Source organism: Chenopodium album, chromosome 15 (genome assembly GCF_948465745.1).
Source record: "Chenopodium album chromosome 15, dcCheAlbu1.1, whole genome shotgun sequence".
NCBI lineage: Eukaryota > Viridiplantae > Streptophyta > Magnoliopsida > Caryophyllales > Amaranthaceae > Chenopodium > Chenopodium album.
This window is the reverse complement of record NC_137848.1, coordinates 36355563-36380490: the sequence shown is the minus strand read 5'-3', so window position 1 is coordinate 36380490 and position 24928 is coordinate 36355563. Positions and strand designations below refer to the sequence as shown.

The 24928-nt window shown below is 36.1% G+C and overlaps 1 protein-coding gene, 1 long non-coding RNA gene and 1 pseudogene across 13 annotated transcripts; all 3 read right to left on the bottom strand.

Moving 5' to 3' along the window:
* Positions 1 to 529: 529 nt before the first annotated feature.
* LOC145583640 (small nucleolar RNA R71) lies at positions 530 to 622 on the bottom strand (annotated as a pseudogene).
* Positions 623 to 5834: 5212 nt separating this feature from the next.
* LOC145583112 (uncharacterized) lies at positions 5835 to 10041 on the bottom strand. 12 transcript variants are annotated; one of them, XR_014100050.1, is made up of 6 exons: positions 9506 to 10040; positions 8591 to 8662; positions 8474 to 8512; positions 7881 to 7915; positions 7188 to 7320; positions 5835 to 6120 (listed from the first exon to the last, which is right to left on the bottom strand). It is a non-coding gene; the product is annotated as an uncharacterized LOC145583112 (long non-coding RNA). The 12 variants fall into 12 exon arrangements; XR_014100047.1 differs by having other exon boundaries at positions 7881 to 8512; positions 9506 to 10041; XR_014100055.1 differs by lacking the exon at positions 7188 to 7320.
* A 12158-nt stretch (positions 10042 to 22199) lies between these two features.
* On the bottom strand, positions 22200 to 23656 carry LOC145581110 (uncharacterized). Its single transcript, XM_081638174.1, has 2 exons — positions 23122 to 23656; positions 22200 to 22702 (listed from the first exon to the last, which is right to left on the bottom strand). Exons 1-2 carry the CDS (start codon positions 23654 to 23656, stop codon positions 22200 to 22202), a joined length of 1038 nt encoding a protein of 345 aa, XP_081494300.1.
* Positions 23657 to 24928: the final 1272 nt, after the last annotated feature.

Genomic DNA, 24928 nt, shown 5'->3' with positions numbered 1-24928 from the left:
TTTTCATAGACAAAAGAATCTTTACAAGCAAATACTGGCAGGTTTCGGGAGTGATAATCCTAGGGACCCTCCATCGGATTCTTGTGATTCAAAAGTTTCTTCAGACCCAGAATCAGAGATGAATCCACCACCACCACCTCCACCTCGCAAGCTCAGCGATTATTCGCAGCCATCCCTGACAAATTTTCCACATCTTGCTCCCACACCTAATCTCGAGGGTGTACAATTCGAGATTAAACCCCCATTTATTACTATGATCAAGAGGAAGCAATTTAGCGGAGCTAAGGGTGAAGATCCAAATCTTCATATTTTGGATTTTTGCCAATATTGCAACACTATTAGACAAGCTAGGGTCACTCAGGACCAAATTAGGCAAAGATTCTTTTTCCCTTTTCTTTATGTGATAAAGCTAAATTATGTATAATGGATTGAATAGAACTGCCCTTGGTATTGCTAACTGGGATACTCTTGCTTTGAATTTCTATAACAAATACTACCCTACAGAGAGGACAACTTTACTAAGGAGTTCAATCCAAAAAATTTCTCAAGAAGCTGATAAAAGTCTATATGAAGCTTAGGAAAGATTTTAATATTTGCAGAGAGAATGTCCCCATCATGGATTAGAACAGTGGCAGATAATCCAAGACTTCTACAACGGGCTTGGAAATTCATCCAGATTAATTCTAGACTCAACAGCCAATGGGAGATTTATGAATCTTCAAGTACATGTAGCAGGAACAGTTATCGAAGAGATGGCAATTCCTAATCCCAATATGGGGATCCTAGAGGTTTTGCAAACAAAGGAAAACATATTGTCGATTCCGTATCCTTTGTACAAGCTCAATTAACCTCTATTTGTCAGAAATTAGATAATATTAGTACTGCTATTCCTGCTTCTATAGCTAGTGTTTTTGCTGTCAATGATACTAACAATGCTTTTTGTGAAAATTGTGTAATTGTAGGTCATTGGGCACTAGATTGTAGGAGTTCCATGGAGCAAGTTAATGCGTTCCAAGCCTATAGACAAAATAACCCATACTCCAACACTTATAATCCTGATCTCCAAAACCATCCATATCTTTCATACCAAAGTACCAATGTGCTCCACAACCACCAAAACAACGAGCACCATAGAAATCACAACAAAAATATTACCAACCACCCAACCAAAGGACCCAACCACAAACTCCACCTCCATCCACTGACCCTCCCACGTCAGAAATTAAAACTATGTTGGCTAGTATGCAAAAGCAAAAGCAGAGTTGGGATGCGCAAATTGACTCATTGATAGCACATAATAAAATTATAGATAATCAAATTGCGCAACTTTCCTCTACTCTACAAGTTCTCCAGCAGGGAGCCCTACCATTGCAGCCAATACAACATATAGATCATACAAATGCAATTACTCTGAGGAGTGGTTCACACTATGATGGGCCGCCTATGCCCAAAGATGAGGAACCTGTTTTAACAAAAATTGCTAATCTTGATTCTGTTATACCAAATACTATTGTTACTAGTTCTATAGGGCCCTAAGGAAAAACTAACTCTTCTAATATGTCTTTGTAGAGTAAAACTCAAGACAAGAGTGGAGATGTGCAGAGCCCTACTATCCAACTTCCATTCCCAAATAGATATCTAAAGAATAAGTTGGATAAACAGTTTGGTAAGTTCTTAGAGGTGTGTTAAGCATTTGCAGGTAACAGTTCTTTTCACTGATTTAATCACTCAGGTTCCTACATATGCTAAATTCATGAAAGATATTTTGACTAGGAAGGGAGCCTTTAATGAGGTAAAGACTATAGCTTTTACCGAAGAATGTAGTGCATTACTATAAAATAAATCTCCACTAAAATTAAAGGATCTCGGTAGTTTTTCTATACCTTGTCATATTGGAAATTCTTCATTGATAAAACATTATGTGATTTGGGTGCTAGTGTTAGTGTAATGCCATCGTCTGTGTGTTCAAAGCTTAATATGGGTGATTTAAAAGTTACTAATATTACCTTGCAAATGGCAGATCATTCTGTTAAATACCTTTAGGTATTCTAGAGGATGTTCCTGTTAGGGTTGGTAAATTTTTTATCCCTGTTGATTTTGTTGTATTAGACGTGGCTGAGGATACACAAATTCCTATTATTTTAGGAAGACCTTTCCTTTACACTGCAAGGACAATAAATGATGTTAAAATGGAAAACTCACTCTTTTTGTACGGGATGATATCATCACCTTCAATTAAGGAATGTTATGAAAGGACCTATGCTAGAGGAAAAATGGTACATTATTGATGTTATCGATCTTATATGCCATGATAAATTACCCTAGGTTCTCTCCCGAGATCCCTTGGAGGAAGTACTATGTTGTGATCTTACTGCAGGTAATGTTGACATATGTAGTAAAGAGGTGGATGAAATTGAGCAAGCTTTATCAAATGAGCAACTTAGCCCTGATGAGAATGATAAGGTAGAAAATTTAATTCAGGAATCGTACTCCGCAGAGGTAAAGAAGCCTGAACTTAAACCTCTTCCTTCACGTTTAAAATATGTATTTCTAGATGAGCAAGAATTGCACCCTGTGATCATTAGTACTGCACTTGATTACCCACAAACTTCCCAACTTCTAGAGGTTCTTAAAATCCACAAAAGGGCAATTGGTTATAGTATTGATGATCTAAAGGGTATTAGCCTTGACTTTTGTATGCACAGGATACACCTAGAAGACAATCACAAGTCATGTATTCAACCACAGAGAAGGTTGAATCCTAACATACAGGAGGTCGTCAAAAAGGAGGTTATGAAGCTACTCGATGCAGGTATTATCTATTCTATTTCTGATTCAAAGTGGGTAAGCCTTGTGCAGGTAGTTCCAAAGAAGGGTGGGATGACAATAATAAAGAATGATAAAAATGAATTAATTCCCACTAGAACTGTCACCGAATGGCGGATGTGCATTGATTATCGTAGATTAAATACCGCCACTAAGAAGTATCACTTTCCCCTTCCCTTTATTGACCAAATGTTGGAAAGATTAGCTAATCATAAATTTTTTTGTTATGTGGATGGGTACTCGAGATTCTTTCAAATCCCGATTCACCCTAATGATCAAGAGAAAACCACATTTACATGTCCTTATGGTGCTTTTGCTTATCACAGGATGCCCTTTGGACTATGTAAGGAACCTGCTACTTTTCAACGTTATATGATGAGCATCTTTTTTGAATTCATAAAGTCTATTATGGAAGTCTTTATAATTGATTTTAGTTAGTATGGATCTTCATTTGATGTTTGTCTAGCTAACCTCACTAAAGTTTTGAAAAGGTGTAAAGAATGCATTTTGGTCTTAAAGTGGGAAAAGTGTCACTTTATGGTGACACAAGGTGTAGTATTGGGTCACATTGTTTCTGATAAAGGTATACAGGTAGACAAAACAAAGGTAGAAGTGATTGAGCAATTACCCCCACCAGTGAATGTTAAACGGGTAAGGAGTTTCCTTAGTCATGAGAGGTTTTATCGTCGCTTCATCAAGGATTTTTCTAAAATTGCTAAACCACTAACCTAACTTTTACTTAAGGATGCTCCTTTTGATTTTACTGACGAGTGTCTTGAGTCTTTTAACAAGATCAAGCAAGCATTAATTTCGGCTCCTATCATATGTGCTCACGATTGGAGCCTTCCATTCGAGATCATGTGTGACGCTAGTGATTATGCAGTAGGTGTCGTGCTAGGACAAAGGAAGAACAATGTTTTACACGCTATTTATTATGCGAGTAAAACTATAGATGAGACTCAAGTCAACTATACCACCACAGAGAAGGAGTTTCTCGCTGTGATTTATGCCTTAGAGAAATTTAGTTCATACTTGGTTGGTTCCAAAATTATTATTTTTACTGACCATGTAGCATTGAAGTATCTCATTGCCAAAGGCAGAGACCAAGCCTAGACTTCTTCGTTGGGTGCTCTCGCTCCATGACTTCGACATTGAAATTAGAGACAAAAAGGGAGCGGAAAATGTAGTTATAGAACACTTGTCTAGGATCAGGTATGATAGAGGTAAGAACTCTACACCTATTGATGATTCTCTTCGTGACGATAATCTCCTTGTAGTTGTGTCATAAAGACCTTGGTATGCTGACTATGCCAATTATTTGGTAGGCGGTATATTACCTCCAGATATGTCCTATCAACAAAAGAAAAAGGTTTCTCCATGATGTTAAATATTAATTTTGGGATGATCCATTTTTGTTTCGTGAGTGTGTAGATTTCATCACTAGTAGAAAAATATAAAAGAGCATCGGTTCAAAACCCCCCTCAAGCACCGGTTTTGAACCGGTGTTCATTTGAAGGATGCCAAAAAACTAAAAAAATCGCACCAGTTCAAAACCACTGGCATTTATTAACTTTGGGTGCCAAAAAACCTTACCGCGTTTTTTTAAGGGGTTATTGGCACCGGTTCCTATTCTGAACCGTTGCCCTTAATGGCCAAAAAAAATAATTTTTTTCCCTTTTTTTTCACTTAAATTGATATATAAACACTAACATATAAATAAACTTACATATTTTCATAAAAAAATGTTGTAATATTACAATTTTCGTCCAAAAAATTAAAATTTTTAAAAAATACAAGGTTACACACAACGAGTAACACATGCAGCTGCATAGTAGCAGAACAGCAGCACATCAGCAAGAAAATGCACCGTAGCAGAACTGTAGCATTATCACCCTAAAGCAATTATAACTATGAGAGTATGGGTGGTTTTGGAGAGTAAAAAAAAAGGTATGTTTTTAGTTTTTAAAGGAAACACACAGAGTCCAATCTTGGACCATTGAGTTTGTTACTGCTGCAGCACCAAGGCATCAGAAATGCTGCATATCGAGTCTTTGCAACTGGCCATTTCTGTGGTGATGTATGTTAAATTTTCTCTACCTCATAACTGGATAAAATTCTTCACCCACCGCTAACCCTGAATTTAATTCCTCGCTTTCCAAACTACACTTCTCAAATCGCAGCAATATTCCAAAGAATATTCTTCCCTGCTTCAAATAATTCAATTAACCATTCAAATTTGAAAAGATAAAGCATGAGAATTTAGTACATATTTAAGTAGGAAGCTATGTCCCACCTTCACCCGCCTATATGATGCTAAAGTTGCCAAAGGTTCGCTTGTTTAGTGAACATGTTCTGATTGGTGGTCAAAGTTAATCATCTGGCATCGGTTGCATCTTCCCAATGACTAATAGTAGCTTGCATAACAGAGCTTGATTGCTGGCACAAGTGGGATGAGATGATACGAAATAAGTTATGAACACTACAAAAAAACACATTTTTCACAGTGATTAAAGTCGTTGCAATATATAGTCGTTGCTAAATATGTATTTTGCAATGACATTTGTCGTTGCAGGGTCGTTGCCGGTAAGCCTTTAGCCAAAGCATTTAGCAACGACTATTGTTGTTGCGAAAAATATTGTTTTGGCAACGACTTTATTTGTTGTGAAAGATTTGTCGTTGCTGAATATGCATTAAACTTGATCGATGGTAAATAGTTTAGACAACAACAATAGTCGTTGCAATAATTAGTTTAGGAAAGACAACAACAAATGTCATTGTGTTACATCGTGTTTTTTGCGACAACAATAGTCGTTGCAATAATTAGTGTAGGAATGACGACGACATTGGTCGTTGTATTACTTCAACGTTTTTGAAACAACAATAGTCGTCGCAAAAATTATGTAATGTATGATTTTGATTCTTTTTAGCGACGGCTATACACTATTGTTACCTAATTTAAATTTTAATAATAATTATTTATTTTAGTTTTATCATAACAATTACCAAGATACTTAAATTTACTATTCTGGATATATAAAAGATGGAAGTTGTTCCAAATACAAACATTTTCCATGTTTGCCCAAAATGTGACATCAATGTCACACAATATTCAAAATATAGTGTAATGTCATGCCCAAAAATTGGTAGTACTCTATTCCTACCATAACATCCAAGATAGAATTCATTCATTCCAAAAAAATACATCATCAGTTCATTCAATGCCCAAAAAATTAATACCCATCTTCTTTCAACATCCACAATGAAGGCACCTTAGCAAAACTTCCATATCCTAATCTGCATACAATAAGAGCTATAAATTAAATTGTTTCGATAAAAACTTCTCAAAGGTATAGCTAGCAAATTCCGTAACATTAGTTTTAGCATACAACTTTAGACGTCACTTATACAAGTTTACAGTGAGTAATAATAGTTTAACTCAATCTATGATAGCCAAATAATAGTAACAAATTTCATACCTCATTTGAGTTATCAAAATATGAGTTATTTGTAAACTAATACTTTTCACAAGAAATTACCAGTTTTTTTTTTTACTTTACTTCCTAATTTATATATATAATATTAAGTTAAGTGATACATAGAAAGTCTAGCAGGAAGTAAATAAAGAAGAAAAGGGAATAACAAGATTTAAAGAAAAAGAAAAGAATGTATTCAAGTAGGTGTACAATGAGCACAAGCCTCATTCAGGAACCTATAACAGGCTATCCTCGACAAGGCAGCAGTAGCTGCAACCTTTCGAGGCCAGCTGCAGCGGTTGCAACCTTTCGAGCCTCAGCAGGGCAGCACTATCTGCAACCTTGCCGGGCCAACTGCAGTAGCAGCCTCAGCAGGGTAACAGTAGTGGCACCCTTACCAGACCACTTACAGCAACAGCCTCGTCAAGGCAGAGTAGAAGTAACAATAGCTCTGTAGCTCAGGGGATAAGCAATATGATTCATACCTATAAATCCAATTATCATACCAATAAATCCACCAACTCTATACTAATCAATCCACCAATTTACCACTGTAATCACTGCAATTATCTCTAGTTTTGTTCATCAATTTCAAGCGTAAATAGCCAAACTTTACCATCTAATTATTAGCAATTCAAAAAAACCAACAACCTTAACCTCAAATTTATTCATTTTAACATCTTCAAATTATCTAATTATATTTATCATGCTAAATAAGGAGTATTGACCAAAAAAATAATTTACCATATACTTTTTTCTACACATCGATGTCCATTACACACCCTCACAACCATTCAAACAATCAACACAAAGAATTCACAACATCAATTACAATCTAACTCTAGAGATAATAGAGAGAGGCAGGAGGAAAGGGAGAGTGAACCTCACAATTAAACTACGACCAGCACTCAGCAGCAACAATTACAAAGCAAAGGCAGCAGCAGCTACATGTAGCGAGGAGGAGCCCGGGCTACGATGAGGCAGCAAGGAGGGCAATAGAGTGTCAAACTCTAGATGAATCCTAAGGCGAACAAGTAATAATGCAAAAGAATAAATCTCAGAGGCAATCAACAAATTGATAAACTCGAGAACAATTATTAGATCCCAACTGAAAACTTCCTCAATCAAACTTCAAATTATTCAATCAATCTACAACTCGACTTTGCTCCCAAGTAGAAATTTCATGCGTGATCACCATTCGATAACACTAATCGCTCCACAAAATCATCCTTAGCATTTCTTATGCCAACATTTCTACCTCAACATCATATTAAGAAAATAGCAATCATCTTCATTAAAGTTAACATAATTTTAGACAAAACCCTACAATGGCTACAAATCACTCATTAATTCAAGCCAAAACTCGATAAATAATTCCGCAATTACAGAAAAAAAATGCACAAATAACCGAAAAAATTACAAAAATGAAACGATCATATTTTCCTTCAACATCTGCAACATGCCCAGATGAAATCACACCCAAATAATCCAATTCAATCCAAAAAATACACACACAAAAAATCCCCGTAAAAAAGCTTGAAATCAAATAACAACAAAGTCAAAATTTAAAAATCAACTTACTCCTTTCTTATTGCAATGGCGTTATCCAAGATTCGCTGCATCAGCACCAAAAAAAAAAAAGCACCCGCAGAATCAAATAAAAAAACCTAATTGAAAAATTAAAAACAAAACAGTAAAAAATAGCATCTTCATCACTACAACCTCTTAATTATGTTTAAAATAGTAAAAAATAACAGCAGAAGGAGTATGTAGCAATACATGGAGAAGTAGAGGGAGAAGGCATTATGGCTAAGGTCCAAAGGCATTATGTTTAAAGTTTAAATCAATTACTTCCATTAAATCACACAACAACCACATTATGCAATGACAACAACATCAAAACTTATTAATTTTTTGAATAAAACAAGTGCAACATTCTGTTTAAGTAAAAGTATTTTAAATCACATTGAAGAAATTTTATAAACTAAATTCATTTCATAAGTTAAATAATGTTATAAAAAATGATGCCACGAAAAGAAACACGACGTTAATTAAACCAAAATCAATTCAACAGATCTGTCTTTCCAGTTTACAAAGCAATGACAAAATTAGTAATAAACAAACAAAAGAACACAAATCAAGTGTGCAACAGGAAATAAAGAAAAAAAACATACCCAAACCAAATTACTTCAAAACAACCAGCCAAAGCACACCTTGTAGTTTTTAAATCAACAGTTCAATACCATTCATCAAGTATAAATTAATATAAAAACATAGGCTTAAAGCCACACCTGCCCCCAATCTCGGCAGAGCAAAAGCAGCAGCTCCAAAAGAGAAAAAGTAGCAACAGCAGCAGGGGTGCACTGTTGGCAGCAGCAGGAAAGAAGGGTAGTAGGTTCAAGCCATTCAATAAAAACACAACTTAGAAAATCAATCCAAAACCCAAAATTTAAATTCGAGCTATACTAGTCAAGAAACTCAACAATTATGGTACAACAAGACAATATAAGAAGACAAACTAGAAACAAAATATTATGAAATAATCCACCATCCACTACCAAATGAGATTTAAATTGCATATTCAATCAAAAGAAACCCAAAACTGATAAAAATACCCATACCACAATCAAGAAATCAATCAAAATATACCAAAAAATTAAATTAAATGACAACCAATACAATATAAACTATACATCCACAAATCAAACTACTGAAATTTCAAGTACCAAATACTCTGTATACTCACAATTCAAATACTCTGTGTACCCATAATTCAAATAGCAAGTGTGCAGAAATAATTGGCATGTGTGTCAAATAAAATAGACGAAACACAATTACACAACTCCCTCACTGCAACCACATGGCAGCCTCCACACCAATGCACAATCACACCATGTATTACAACAGCTCCAATTCACATGCAAGTGCATTGTAACCCCCATAATCATATGAATTTATATCTAAAATTATTAACAAAATCACATTAGATACTACTATACTCACAAATCCATTACAAACAAAATAGGGAACCAAATCTGCACAACAAAGCATTCAAACATATATCATTCAGTCACTTGCACAACATACAATTCAATAATGTATAATAACAAAAAATTAATCACATAAACCCACAACCAAACACACACATGCAACAAAAAAATTCACCCCATATCCAATATCTAGAGCTAAAGTTTCGAAAGTGTTACCAACATCAGAGCGATTCTTGGAATTATTCAACCCAGAGTAATCAGAAGGCGTTTTTCCGGTAGAAGTCGAAGACGCAGAAACCCTAAATTCTTTATCCTTAGGGTTAGTGCTCAATCCCCTCGAAGTTGAAGCTGGGCTTCGATCGAGATGCTTATCCAACACATCATTGATACGTTTTCGACCAATAGTTCAGATTTTCGACGACTTTGAATACCCACCTTCGACGTTACCTTTTTCTCTATGCATGATTTTTGCCCCCAAATTCAAATTTGAAGTTGGAGTTTAGAGGGATATGAGCTTAGGAATTGAAAATGGTGGACATGATTTTGATTATTTTGGAGTGTTTTGAGAAATTAGGGCACTGTTGAAGAAATTGGGGGTGAAAAAATCTGAGAAATTTAGAAGGGTTGATGATTATTATGATGATGAAGAAGGAGATGATGATGATGAGAGAGCTCCAGAGGAGAGAGGACGACGGTACAACGGAGAGATAAGAGAGAGATCCAGAGGAGAGAGAAAGAAAGAAGAGGGGAAAGACATAGAAATAAGAGGGGCGGTGTAGGAAATATTTCAAGCATCCCACATTTGAGCCCCACTGTGATCATACATTTAAGCATGGTGGCGTCCAAAAGGAAGGAAGCTAGAGTAAAAGAGTCGCCAACAAGTTTTAGGAACTTGTAAACTGTTCACAGGGTGAAGGTTACACCCCTTAACGATCCATGAGATCGCTAAATTCATAGCGGTCTGGAACCATGACTGGATATTCGGGGATGAAGGTACAAATCCAACCTAAAAGAGATTGAACCTGCCCTAAATAGGCCTCTACTTTATTCTTCTCGTATTCATGTGCGCTTTCTGACTAACATACAATCAATAGGTTAACCCTAAACCAGTTTAATCTATGTTGGTTGATTTTAATGCAAAAACAAATCTATTATTGGCGATCACTTGAATTATAATCACATTAGTCCAAGATTATTAATTATCTTATTAAGCGTGATTATAAGTACAAATTCCCTTTAATCCTGCAAGAGAGGGCGTGATCAAGCAATAACAATAATAATATATATCAAGCAACATAATAATCATAATTATCATCATCTTAACAATATTCAATAAAGCATAATAATATTAGCAAGATCCTAGGCATGATACTAACAAGATTAATAACAAATCCTAGCATGTCACTAAACGATAAAGATCAAAGCTTTATTCCTAACATGACACTATCATGATATTAGAAAAGAATAGGAAGCATCATAGAAACATGCATGATATTAGAAATCAATAAAAGCATTCTAACATGACACTAGGAATTAAAATAATCAAAGCATGCTTACTATATCAAAATAACAATTAAAACAATTACTTACTTCAATGCCTCGTATCTCTTTCTAATAACAAAATACACGCATTAGTAAATTCAAGTAAAATAATAAACAATTAAATTAAGTAATTGAAATAGAGATTAGGGACCAAACCCTCAGAAATTATCAACCTTTCATGTCTAGGGCGAAGGCAACTTCGAACTTGGCTAAGTGTGTCTAGAACTTGTGAATGTGGAATTTTGTAAGAGGGAAGGTTTAGAAAAAGAATAGAGAGAAGAAGCTTCTAGCTTAAAGAGAGAGAGAGAGAATTAGAATTAGATCGTTGTGAATGATTGTTGATGATTGTTAATGAATGAAAACGGGGAGATACGACCCCTATTTATAGAAAAATAGTCCGAAAACGATAGAAAATACTTCAAGTTCTATACGGAATAAAACTGGCATCTGTCGCCAGGCAACAGACATTAGCGCCAGGCAACAGGATTAACGCTAGGCGACAAACATTAGCGCACGGCGACAGACTCTGTCGTTTGGCGCTAACTAAAAGATAAAACGCGCTTTGTACGGAATCCTTTTCCTAATATAATTAAATAATTAGAATTCGCATTAAACAGTTTTAAGATCAAATTTATCATAAAACACTTATTTTATTCTAAATAAAACTCTTCTAAAATATAATTATCAATCCTAATGCTATTAGAATTTAAAAGAACCTTCTAGATTATTCTAGAAGATTAAAATCAATCCTAATAAATTTAGGAATAATAACTAATAGGCCATCCTCTAAATCATTGGGCCACATATAAAATTCATTTCAGGCCCAATTTAGTATTTTAGCCATAACTTCCTCATTATTCATCGGAATTAGGCTTATAATATATCGTTGGAAAGCTCTTTTCGAGCCCAACCCAACCACACTATTATTGGACCTTTATCATGGACCAAACTAAATTGGACTGGCTATTTTTATAAATAGAGTAAGAAAAGAAATGTTTTCAAAAACAGAAAGAGAGATATTTTAATAAAAACATCCACATTACTAGACTTTCCACACTTTCACTTCGTTTAATAATCAAATGACGTGAAAGGTATTCATCACTGGGTTTGGTTTTTGGGGAGACACATTTGGGTGTCTACAGGCGGGGTTTTTTTTACAGAAAATTCCCACCGATTCAAACCAGTGCCATTTCACTAATTTGGTAGTGGTTTGGTTTGAACCGGTGCCATTTCAATTATACTAAATCTTGCCTAATTTTTTTCCCATTGGTTTTTAAGAACCGGTGCCAATGACTCGGTGTCAAAATGTGTTTTTCTACTACTAAATTTCACAGGTGTGTCCCTAAATGGGAAGTGAATGGCGTCCTACAACGTTGCCACAACTCTCCAAATGGTGGGCATCATGGCCCTTCTAAAATCGTAGCCAAGCTTAATGAGTCAGGCTTCTTTTGGCCTACTATGTTCAAAGGATGTGCGGTTATTCATCATGTCTTGTGATTCTTGCTAGAGGACCAGCAATATTTCGAGGAGGCATGAGATGCCCCAAAATGGGATACTCGAAGTTGAAAATTTTGATGCTTGGGCTATTGACTATATGGGACCATTTCCATCTTCCAATGGGAATTTTTACATACTTATGGCCGTTGATTATGTGTCCAAATGGGTCGAGGCCATTGCTTCACCAACAAATAATGCCAAGGTGGTCATGAAGCTTTTCAAGAATACCATATTTCTAAGGTTTGGTGTCCCACGAGCTATCATTAGTGATGGAGATTCTCACTTCCATGAAAGACAATTAGATAACCTTCTAAAGAAGTATGGAGTCTACCATAGGACCAGAATTAGTTATTATCCTCAAACAAGTGGTCAAGTTGAGGTCTCCAATTGAAAAATCAAATCGATTCTAGAAAAAGTGGTAGATAAGTCACTTTGGGCATACCGGACCGCATTCAAAACACCAATTGGTACCTCTCCTTATAGACTAGTGTACGACAAGGTATGTCATCTTCCTATGGAATTAGAGCACAAAATTTTTGGGCAATTAAGGAGCTTAATATGGATTCGTAGGTTGCGGGTGAAAAAAGACTTCTCCAACTCAATGAGTTGGATGAGTTTATATTGTAAGCATATGACAGTGTGCGAATTTACAAGGAGAAAACTAAGAAGTGGCACGACAAGAAAATCTGAACACGAGAGTTCACACCGGGAGACAAGGTGCTAATCTTTAACTCTAGACTCAAGCTCTTCCCATGAAAGCTAAAGTCTAGGTGGTCGGGTCCCTTTATTGTCAATAAGGTGAATAAAATTGGTTCGGTTGAGCAATGGTGAAGAATTTAAGGTCAATGGGCAACGATTGAAGGTGTACCATGAAGGAGCTACCGTTGGAGTGGTGAAGGAAATCCACCTAACTCTACTCTCCTCTTAGAGCTAAGGTACAAAGGTTGTGCAGGACCTCCATAAACCAGCGCTTTGCGAGAGGCAACCCATATTTTATGCTTTCTAGACTAGTTTTTTATCTTCTTTCTTTTTGGAGGGGTGAGGAGAGTGCAATTTTACATATGTAAAGTAAGTTGTGCAGGTTTTGAGCTAACAAGTAGGGAGACTTAAAGAAAAAAGTTGAAGAAAATCACAAGTTCCGGAACTGGGCGGTGGCCCGATCGGGCGCGCAAGTAAGGCTAAGAAAAGAAAATTCTCGCAAGGGAAGAAGAATTCGGACTGGAAATCCGCCCGATTGTGCAAATCTGCCCAATCGGGCGTGCAAGCAGACGTCGAAAAAGAAGGGGATTGCCTGATCGAGCGCATTTTTGGAGAAATCGAGTGATCTCAAAAGATATCCCGAGCGGATCTAGCCCGATCAGGCGAGCCATCGAGCGAAAATTGAGAGCTGAGTTCGCGCCCGATCAGGCGGAGCTCACCCGATCGAGCGCGCAAGAGAAGTTCCTGAAGTTTCTTTTACTTTCTTCTTTCTTTCAACTCTTTCTTCTTCGCTTTCTCTCTCTAAAATCCATTTTCATACCTTCAAACTTTATCTTTTAATCAAGATATTTTCCAATTCTCTCATCAAAACATGAAAATTTTATCATATTCTTGATCCTCTTACCTTCCTCTACATTTTCCAACTAATTTCTCTTTGTTTTCTTGCAATTTTAGAAAACCATAGAGAGAGAAAATCTCAATTATTCAAGAATTATATTCTTAATGGCTTCTAAGAGATCTAGAGGACACAGAGGAGAACAATCTAGGAAACCCATAACATCAACGGTCGACCCATAACTTCAAATTCCAGGAGTGAAAAAGGTGGTGGTAACTAGCCAAGAACAAAAGGAGAGGATGCTCAACCTTGTCAAATGGTAGGTAATTGCTACTCGTTTTGTACATTATCCTACAGTGATTAGCTTGGGCATTGATAAATAAGTAGAAAAATTGTTCAAAGGAATTGGCATGTCTAGTTTATTCAATATGAATCATGACACTTATGATTATTTAACGGTGAAATTTATCTCTACTTTTAGCTTGATAAAATCGAATTCAAATGCATATCATGTTCAATTTTTCTTGCTTAACAATGATGTGAGACTTTCCTTAAAAAGATTTGGGCAAAACTTTTGAATTGAAATCCAATAGACAATCCGATCCACCTAGAGATTTTTCTAGTGAGGTTTACATGGCCCTCACGAGATAGGTTTTAGATAGCCTCTAACATGCCAAAGGCACCATCATTCACCCCTTGTGCCAAAGTTTTGGCAACGATTTGTATGCCTCACGATCTTTGGGAGGCATGAACCGGCCAATGTAAGGGGGGATGAATTAGAACTCTTAGCCTCCTATTCGTTTTCCGAGTGTGGGAAGCTAAACATCCTATTAACGATGTCCCCAACACTTCCAACATAGTGCTACGGCTTTCAAGACCTCTAGAGCGAGAACCCCTATCTACTTTGGTGGGTTAGTCACCCACATTGCGGTTATATTGATGGGATTTGAGCCTAACAAACATAGGATGGTTAACGGTCTTACCTTGATGGACCTTAGCTACTTGAGAAGCCTTAAATGGCTTCAACCTACCCATAGCGTGAGTCGGCCAAATGAGGTTTAGTGGATGATCCGTAGAGAATCGGGGAGGAGAGAGCGATCTTTCAAATTGCCCCTCCCCGCTTTGATTAAGTTTGATAGGGGTAAGACCACCTACACTTTTGTACTAGTAAATGATGGAGAAGCTCAAGAAGCTCCTCAACCTCCACCATAATTTCCACCTCAATTCCAACCTCAACCACAACCACAACCTTAATTTGAGCTCCAACCCCAACCTTACATGCAAGACATCCTCTCCTCTTCTCATAACTATAACATATATCCTAATGCACCTTATGAATTTTTGGCTTTTAAGGGCCAACTTGATAAGATCGAGATGGGGCAAGGAAGGGTAGAGGGAATGGTCCAATCCTTTAACACATTGGTGGGGTCACTTGATAGGAGGGTTGGCTATGTTCAGCGAAACCTAGGGAGGGGTTTATACCCCATGTATTATGATTATGCATGCTGAGGGGCTATTCCCCCCGAGGCTATAGTCCCCGATTAGTTTCAATATCCTCAAGGAGGATACACCACCCCCGGTGCTCATGGTACTTATGTGGACTATTATTTTGTCCATGGTTACAGGGACGATGTTCCTTTTGGAGGGTTAGGTGGGAATGTGGATCCTAACTATTTTGCAGGTGGTTCAGGTCAAGGAGTTGCCGGCTCTAGCCATGGATGTGCCAGTTCTAGCCATGGAGGTGGTAGTGGCTATGCTAGGATGGATGAGGATGATGATGAGGAGTAGCTTTTCGTAGCTACACTCCCAAGTCAATGAGGGCATTGCTTAATTTGGCTTGGGGGGAGATGGTTTTGTATATATGGTATTCTTTCTCTCTTCTCTATTTTAATGCTTTCTTAGGTTAGATTTAATGCTTAAAAAAAATATTCAAAAATACGTTCCAAGGAAAAGATTAATCATGTTTCCCTGTGCCCCTTGGTGAAAATTATTTTGACTCTTGGTTATTGATGATAAGCATAATGGATTAGTTGGTCATAATTTGATGTTTGATTGCCTTGAAATTTTAACATGCATCAATTTTGCCCAACTACTTGTGAATATAGTGCTTGACTAGTTGATTTGGTTAGGAATTGTGTGTTAGTACTTGGTATGTCAATGAATTTGAGTATTGTTTTGCAACTATGAGTAATGTTTATATGATTCACTATTATGCACATGAGGAGGACGAAGATATTTATTCTTTTAGGTAGCCTTCAGATGAAATTAGATACATTTGTTCCCTTCTTGTTACCCATGTTGTTGCTTATTCCCTTTTATTGTTTATTTAGCCACATTACAAGCCTATATAAGCCCCATTGGTTAGTAGTCTCAAGTTTGGCTTGGGGGAGCTATTAGTCAGTGAGGTGAGGGAGTTGTAGTGTGCGCATAATTTGCACAATGTGGGTGGATATGAGGAGTTGTTTGTTCTTATTTTGGTGATTGAAAAAAAATGAGAAATTGTTGTTCAAAGTTAAAAAAAAATATTCCAATGTGAAACAAAAAGAAAAAATAGCAAAAAAAAAAAAGTTTCAATATTCAAGTGTTCTGATAAAGGTTGCTTAAAAGAAAAGAAAGAAAAAAAAGAAGAAGAAAAGAATTCAAAAAGAAAAAAAATCAAGTTCAAAAGAAAAAAAAAAAAAAAAAGAAGAGTTCAAAGTTTGTTTGCTTCACTCAAGTTCTATAATATCATATTTGTATGAGTGAAATTGTAAGTGTTGAAAATCTTGTGAAATATTGGATTGGTTGTTTGGTGAATTTTTGTAGAGGTGAGCTATGTTGGAGATTGATGGCCATTACTTATGTTTGGCCTTGGTTTTTATGAGGATTTGGCTCCCGTAAACATGACTTAACTCTCACATTTTCCCAATATTTCCTACCCTTTACCCTAGCCTTAAATTACAAGCTTTGAAGACCTTCCGACCATTGTGCATAGAGTTATGTGAATGTGAAAGTAGTTTTTTTTATCAATGTAAAGAATGATTTGACATATTTCGAGTCGACTACTAGGTCAAGTGTATGTCTGTTAAACACACGAGTGCGTGAGTCGGGAGGGCATTGTTCACATATAAAGGGGTTGGGATGGAGAGCGATCGAGTAATTCTTTTACTCGCCACGTAAATGAGAGTTGAGTGTGTGAGAACTAGTCTTGAATTCTATATGCTCTTGTGGTTTGCTCTACTTGACAATTGTTAGGAAAGATTGGTAATTGGATGGATTTCAGTGAATGATTACGGTGCATGTTTTTTGGATTGGCTTTGAGTTGTATTATGGATTTTGAAATTGATTTGGGGTGAAGTTATGATTTATTTTATTCATCGCCTTGCTTAGGGACAAGTAAGGGTTTGGCTTGGGGGAGTTTGATATATGTGTTTTATATGCTATTTTATCCTCCGTCCCACGGTCAATTTTATGCATATTAGAGCTCTTCGGGGCTAATTTTAGTACTAATGTGTGGTTTCGAGTGCTTTATAGAGTCGACTTTTGTTTTGTAGGAATTTTCGGACTTATAGGTGATTTCTATGGTTTTCCAGCCACTACGAGATATAGAAGTTTATGTTCACATTATGACCGTCGTTCATAGCCTAAGACCTATCATATCGATGATTAAGGGCTTGGTTCGCGGAATTGGTCCATGTATTGGACCAAGGAAGAGGAATTGGGCCATAAGAGTTGAAGACCAAAAGAAGAGAAGCAAGGAAACTCGACCTAGAAAAAAAAGACCGGGCCCGATTGGGCGGATTCCCAGAAAAGCAGAGAGAAGAAAAGGCGGCTCGATCGGGCGTTCGCCCAATCGGGCGCGTGTTTTTCTAGGAGGTTTAGGATTTTGTTTTGGGTTTATTTCTGGGTTTAGTATTTAAACTCTTTTTGTAAGCTTTTTTAGTCACGTTTTTTCATTAATATTTTCATGCATAAAATTTTAGAGAAATTTTTAGTTGGAGATTATTGTTGAACTCAAGTTTTCTCCTTTTAGTGCAATTTCATATTTCCTTCATTCGGTATTATTTCTCGTCTCTTTTATTGCTTCATTTATTGCTTTGATTTTAATTGCTTTATTAATTTACGCTTTGATTTTAATCAAGTCTTCTCTATATGCTTTGATTAGTTTTGATTTAAATATGTGTGATAGTTTAATTTTAGGGTTCTTGGGGGATCCATAAATAATATGAAGGGATAATTCGTTATTATTGGTTATTGATGTTGCATGATAATTTCTTACTGAATTGTTTTAATTCTTTACAATTGGATCATGAATCGAGTAGATTTGATTTGATTGTAAAAGTATAGTAATGTTGAATTGATGAATCGAGACGATGTTAATTTGATATTAAAGGCTATTTTTAATAGGAACTTAGATCTAGAAAATTACGAGAGCCTGTTAGATCCATGTTGATTAATAAATTGCGAGAACATATTAATCATGTCATGTTTACAATATTGATTGTTGATTGTTATGTTTTATCCCGGAGTATATATTAATAATTGGTTAACCTGTGACCCTAGGCTTTTTATTATTGATTTCCTCCTTAGTTTAATTCATACAAACCCTTATATGTTTCTTGATAATTTACATTATAATAATTATTTAGGAATAGAAGAACGTTGTTTCCCTATGGATACGACCCTACGTCCCTATCCATTATTACTTAGTAGTCTTAGGAATTACTTTTGATTAGGAGATACGACTTTAGCCTGTCACCGCCCTTCCTTAAGCAACATGGCACGTCAAGCTGCCAGCCCTTGAGCTCGAATGGGCCAGCCATTTGGGCCCTTGCTGCTGCCCATATTCCTAGCACGCTTGGCGCACTTGCAAGCTGTTGTGCGCGGCATGCGGGGTAGTACTAGTAGCACCTAGCGAGGCCATGGCGCTAGCTGCTGGCCTTGCTAGCGTGTTGCTAAGGTATTATGGTTGCTATCTAGGTCATGACGCGAGTGCCTAGCTAGCAAGCCATGGCGAAACTGCCCAGTCAGCACGCACATGTTGCTGCTAGGCTTGCGGCCATTGCCTTGCATGTTAGCAGCCTGGCTAGCCACTCTCCCCTAGCCCTCGTATGGTCAGGCCACTGCGAGGCTAGGGCTACGCGTGTTGAGTTGTTATTGTTGTTTGACTAATTTATATGTGTGATACCCTGGAAATTCCCTTCTTTTAAAATACTCTTTTTACTCTAAATAAAACTCTTTTAAGGAAATATCCAAAACATTACTGCCACCATGATAACAGCTAAGGCTATTTTTCAAAGTCACACATTGGAAGTCTAAAATAAAAACCAACTTTCAAAATAAAACTTGAGTTCACAACCTCAAAACAAAGTTGAAATAAATAAAACCACAAATTGGAACCAATCCAAACATGGCTCTTTTAAAAATCCAACTTAAAATAAACATAACAAAGTAAGTCCATAATAAATAATTCAAAATATAAAACTAGGAAAGCATAACAAGTAACTCTCGACACTCATTCCCATCATCCTTTTCATGCTTCAAGTACCTGTCACTTTCCCTTTATTTCAACCCTCTACTCACCATATAAATGGGTCATAGTAGGGCCAACCAAAGGAAAGCCAAACACAAAAGTACGAATCAGCAAAAGCTGAGTACAAATGCACCACACTAACATGAATATCCTATCATCAATAAAAATAATAAAACATGCTTGCCATACAATCACAAGTCAACTTACCTTTGACTCATAACTAGCAATATTAGTTATCAAATAATAGCTTTGGATTACGCATCGAACGGGTTTCCTTCGTTACAATAGCCCATTAAAAATGGAGCTTCCAATCAGGGAGCTACCCAATTGACACCTACTATGTCACACTTGGTGACAGAATTTTAGCGCATAAATAATAAAAGAAAGTACAGCTTCCGGTACCCCTGTGGAAGCTATTCTTAAATATAAAGTCATATAGCTCCCCCCCCCCATGTGTTCATACTCCAGGAATATATGTTCCAAAAAGAGTTTTGGTGCGTATCCTCTTACACTTTTATGTGATTTACCAATTTAACATATGATGACTCTAACCAATCAATCAAGAACAATAATAATAACATTCAACACATACTTCCAGTTTATTCTTGAATTAATTATTGAACGCATACTATTTATTTTAATTAAGGTTCCTTGCCTAGTTTTGTGCACAAAATTGCACGATTACTACCTTGGTGCGTAGAATGCACTAATAACCTTTCTTGACTCAATTTCAACTTACTTGAGTTATTAGATAAGTAAACTAACTTCCTTGACTCAACACCAATAATAAATGGATGGGAATAAAATTCATGAATCATGAATCATGCTCAATAATTCTAATTATATCTCTTTAATACATACATAAGCCTCTCTTACTAATTTCATGCTTCCTTGATACTTGAAAATAAAACATACTTCCATGATTCACATATATTCAACCTGTATCATGCTTCAAATATCATATTCACATGCTTGCATAATAATTTATGTTCATCCAACATCAATTTCAAGCATATAATCGACCAAAAATGCTACTAATTCATCACTTCAATCATAATTCACAATCCTAACACGATACTGCACATACACAAATATTCTTGTGCACATACGTACCTTGAATATTGCCTAAAATCGGCCACACTCTCTAGAAATCACTTAGCTCGAAGCTTCCTACAATTAAAAATACATAATTATAATTAATCCACTATTCTCACAAATTTCCAGCAACTATAATACTCTCCAAACCTTACTAATCAACTCAATTTAATGACATAAGAGCCATAAAACCTTTTCTTTAAGTGGGTACTTCAAATCCTTTCAAAAAGACTTAATTTTCATGACTTAAAGAAAATTCCAGCATACTTATTTAATATAAAACATCACTTTTAGACTAGGAAATCATATTTAAATCATTAAAACCTTTTTCCCTTTTATGGGTAATCAAACCCTAACTCAATAATCAAATAGTAGTGTGTATAATTGAATTCCAGCATTAAATTGAGGGCTTGAAACTCATTAAAAACCTGTTCAGGCCATGAATTAATCAATAACAACAACCTAACATCAATCCCTAACTAATTATACAAAATCCCAATTTCTAGGGTTCATAATTCATGGTTCTTGATTAAATAAAAATCTTAAATTTATATTAATAATTTAACAACATCAAAATCCCAAAATCAATACTAAAACATAATTAAAAATCATGCTTTTAAAACAATAAATCAATATAATTAATTTAGGAAGAGAAAGAGTTCTTTTTTTTTAATATATATATATATATAACAAACCGAAAAGAGGAGAGGAGGAGGAGAGAGGGATGCCGATGGTGGTGCCGGCACTACTGCTACCACCGGTAGTGATGGTGGCGCCAGTGGCTGCTGCCGGCGTGAAGGAGGAAGAAGAAGGTGAGAAGAGAGTGGCGTGGGACGGAAGAAAAAGAAGAAAAAGAGAAGAAAAATAAGGAGAAAAAGGAGAGAGAAAATAAAGAGAAAACCTTTGAAACTTTTTGTGAAATCTGATAATTATGAATCTTGAGTGGAAAAATCTTGAGGTTTTAAGGTATTTATACTCCCCTTTTAAAAACAAAATTCATAGTTATAATATTGCCATTACTAATTCCTACTCCCTCTCAACTTTTCACTTGGGCCAACTTATTGGGCCTTTAAATTCCAAATAAGTTGGTCCACTTATTCAAATAGGATTGCCCTAATTGAAAATACTTTTGTTGTCTCAATTCATGATTCATTTAATTTATACACACTTACAATTTATTTAAATAAATAATTTCTTTTTAAAATGAAACAAATCATTTTAATAAATAAAATAATTAATTTTTATATATAAAAATTCAGTAAAAATACGGAGTACTACAGTCTACCCCCCTTAAAAGAATTTTCGTCCTCGAAACTTGAGCTCGAAAATCTTCAAAATTTATTCAAAACATATTTAAAAACAGTAAAAATAGTTGTTGTACTTTCTGTAACCTTGCTTGATCTTTTTCTTTTTAACCTTGCATAAAATTGTGCAAAATATACTAAAAATTCATAAAAATAATTGAAAATAAGGTAAAAAGCACTAAATTCTACCGCATTCTACCCCCCTTAAAGAAAATGAGTTACGTCCCCGTAACTCAACTAACCTCAAACAATTCAGGGTACTTCTTTTTCATCGGCTTCCTAAGTCGCTTCCTTAGTCTCTTGGTTTGACCACAATACTTTTACTATTTTGACATCTTTCTTGCGTGTACTACGCACTTTACTATCAAGAATCTTTATTGGTTTTTCCTCATAAGTTAGGCTTTGGTTTAGTTCTACAGTCTCAGGTTATAGGACATGCGACTTATCCGGAATATACCTTCTCAATTGAGAAACATGAAACACATCATGCACCTTGCTAAGGTCCATAGGTAATGCTAACCTATAGGTAACTTTTCCTATTCGTTGCAAAATCTCATATGGTCTAATGTACTTTGGACTCAACTTCCCTTTCTTCCCAAATCTCATAACTCCCTTCATTGGTGAAACCTTAAGTAAAACTTTATCACCAACTTGGAATTCTTCTTCTCTACGCTTCAAATCCGCGTAACTCTTTTGTCGATCCTGGGCAGCTTCTATCTTAGCTTGTATTTCTCTCACTTGTTTTGTTGTTTCTTCTATCAATTGAAGACCTAGAATTATTATCTCACTAATTTCACTCCAACATAGTGGACTTCTACACTTCCTTTCGTACAAAGCCTCAAATGGTGACATGCCAATTCTTGCATGGTAACTATTATTGTAAGAGAATTCTACCAAGTCTAAACTATCTTCCCATCCACCTTGGTAGTCTAACACACAAGATCATAGCATATCCTCTAAGGTTTCGATAGTCCTCTCAGATTGTCCATCCATTGTAGGGTGAAATGTTGAACTCATCTTCAATGTCGTACCAAAGTTTTCCTGGACACTTTTCCAGAATTTTGAAAGAAACCTAGAATCCCTATCAGAAACGATATCCTTAGGAACTCCATGTAGTCTCACAACGTTCTTGATGTAAGCCTTTGCAAGTTGTTCCATTTTCCAGGTCTCCCTTATTGGTATAAACACTGTCGATTTAATAAGTCTATCCACTATAACCCAGATGGTATCATTCCTATTCTTAGACTTAGGTAAACTAGTGATCGAGATGCAATCCCACTTCCAAGCTGGGATCTCGAGTGGTTGCACTGTTCCTTGAGGTCTCTTATGCTCTATTAAACTTTCTAACAGGTTAAACACTTTGCTACAAATTCTGCTACTTCCTTCTTCATCTTAGGCCACCAATACACCTTTTTCAAGTCTTTGTAAAGTTTATCCCCTCCTGGATATGTTGAATAGGGTGTATTATGCCCTTCTTCCATCAACTTCTTCTTTAACTCCTCACATTTCTGTGGTACACACCACCTTCCCTTAAATCTAATACTCCCATCATCATGGATTTTAAAATCAGTCACCTTTCTTTGTTTTATTTTATCCCTTATGCGATCTAACTTCACATCTCCTGCTTGGTTGTCCTTAATCTCATCAAATATCGTTGATTTGATACTCAAATTATTAAGCATTCCTTCCAACGTTCCATGTGGCACTACCTCTAGGTTAAACTTGCTCATCTTCTTACACAGTTTGTCTGCCACTATCAAAGCATTCAGTCCATGAGTTGCTTTGCGACTTAGAGCATCCGCAACTACATTCTCTTTACTCTCGTGGTATTGGATATCTAGTTCATAATCATTGAAGAATTCTATCCATCTACGTTGCCTCATGTTTAAGGTTGATTGTGTGAAAAGGTATTTCAAACTTTTTTGGTCTGTGAATATCCTACACTTCACTCCATATAAATAATGTCTCTATATTTTCAATGCAAACACTACTGCTGCAAGTTCTAGATCATGAGTAGGGTAATTAACTTCATGTTTCTTCAATTGTCTTGATGCATACATAATCAGCTTTCCATGTTGCATCAAAATACATCCAACCCTATTCTTAGATGCATCATTATACACATCATAAGAACCACTTCCATCAGGAAAGGTCAACATAGGTGCCGTTGTCAAACTCTTTTTCAAGGCTTGAAATGCTACTTCACACTTATCACACCAAATGAACTTAGATTCTTTCTTCATTAACGAAGTCATAGGTGTAGCTATCTTCGAGAAATCCTTCACAACTAGCCTATAATATCCTGCTAAACCAAGAAAACTTCAAATATTTGACACATTCTTGGGTGTGGCCACCCCTTTGGATATAAAATGTCCCAAAAATGCTACCTTTTCCAGCCAAAACTCACACTTTGAGAATGTGGCATACAATTGATTGGTCCTTAAAGTAGCTAACACTGATCTCAAATGTTCTGCATGGTCCTCTTTGTTTTTAGAATAAAGCAAAATGTCATCAATAAATACCACCACAAATTAGCCTAAGAAGGGTTTAAATACTCTATTCATCAAGTCCATAAAAATTTCAGCTACATTTGTTAACCCAAAAGGCATTATTGTATACTCATAGTGTCCATATCTCGTTCTGAATGCCATTTTCGAAATGTCCTGTTCCGCAATTTGTAGTTGATGATACCCCGATCTCAAATCATTCTTAGAAAACACTGTTGTACCTTTCAATTGGTCAAATAAGTCATTTATCCTAGGCAAGGGGTATTTATTCTTGATGGTTACCTTATTCAACTCCCTATAATCGATGCATTGCCTCATGCTATCATCTTTCTTCTTCACAAACAACGCGGGTGCTCCCCATGGTGATGCACTTGGACGAATGTATCCCTTCTCCAGTAAGACTTGCAATTGATTCTTCAATTCACTCATCTCTGCGGGTGCCATCCTGTATGGTACCTTAGAGATAGGTGTTGTTCCGGGTACTAAGTCTATGGTAAAGTTTATAGTTCTTTTGGGCGGCATCCCTGGAATATCTTCTGGAAACACATCTAAAAAATCCTTCACCACCTCAATATCTTCAGGTTTAGATGGTTCCTCATACACTAAATTTCTCACACTACTGAAATAGATTGGGTTCCCTTTCTTCAT

What these genes read in the sequence shown, in the direction of transcription:
- LOC145581110 (XM_081638174.1), bottom strand. Translation starts at nt 23,656, where the DNA reads ATGAGGCAACGTAGATGGATAGAATTCTTCAATGATTATGAACTAGAT. An exon ending in TGTAGCAAAGTGTTTAACCT is followed by an intron (nt 22,703 to 23,121) that starts GTTAGAAAGTTT and finishes CTTGTGTGTTAG; the next exon opens with ACTACCAAGGTGGATGGGAA.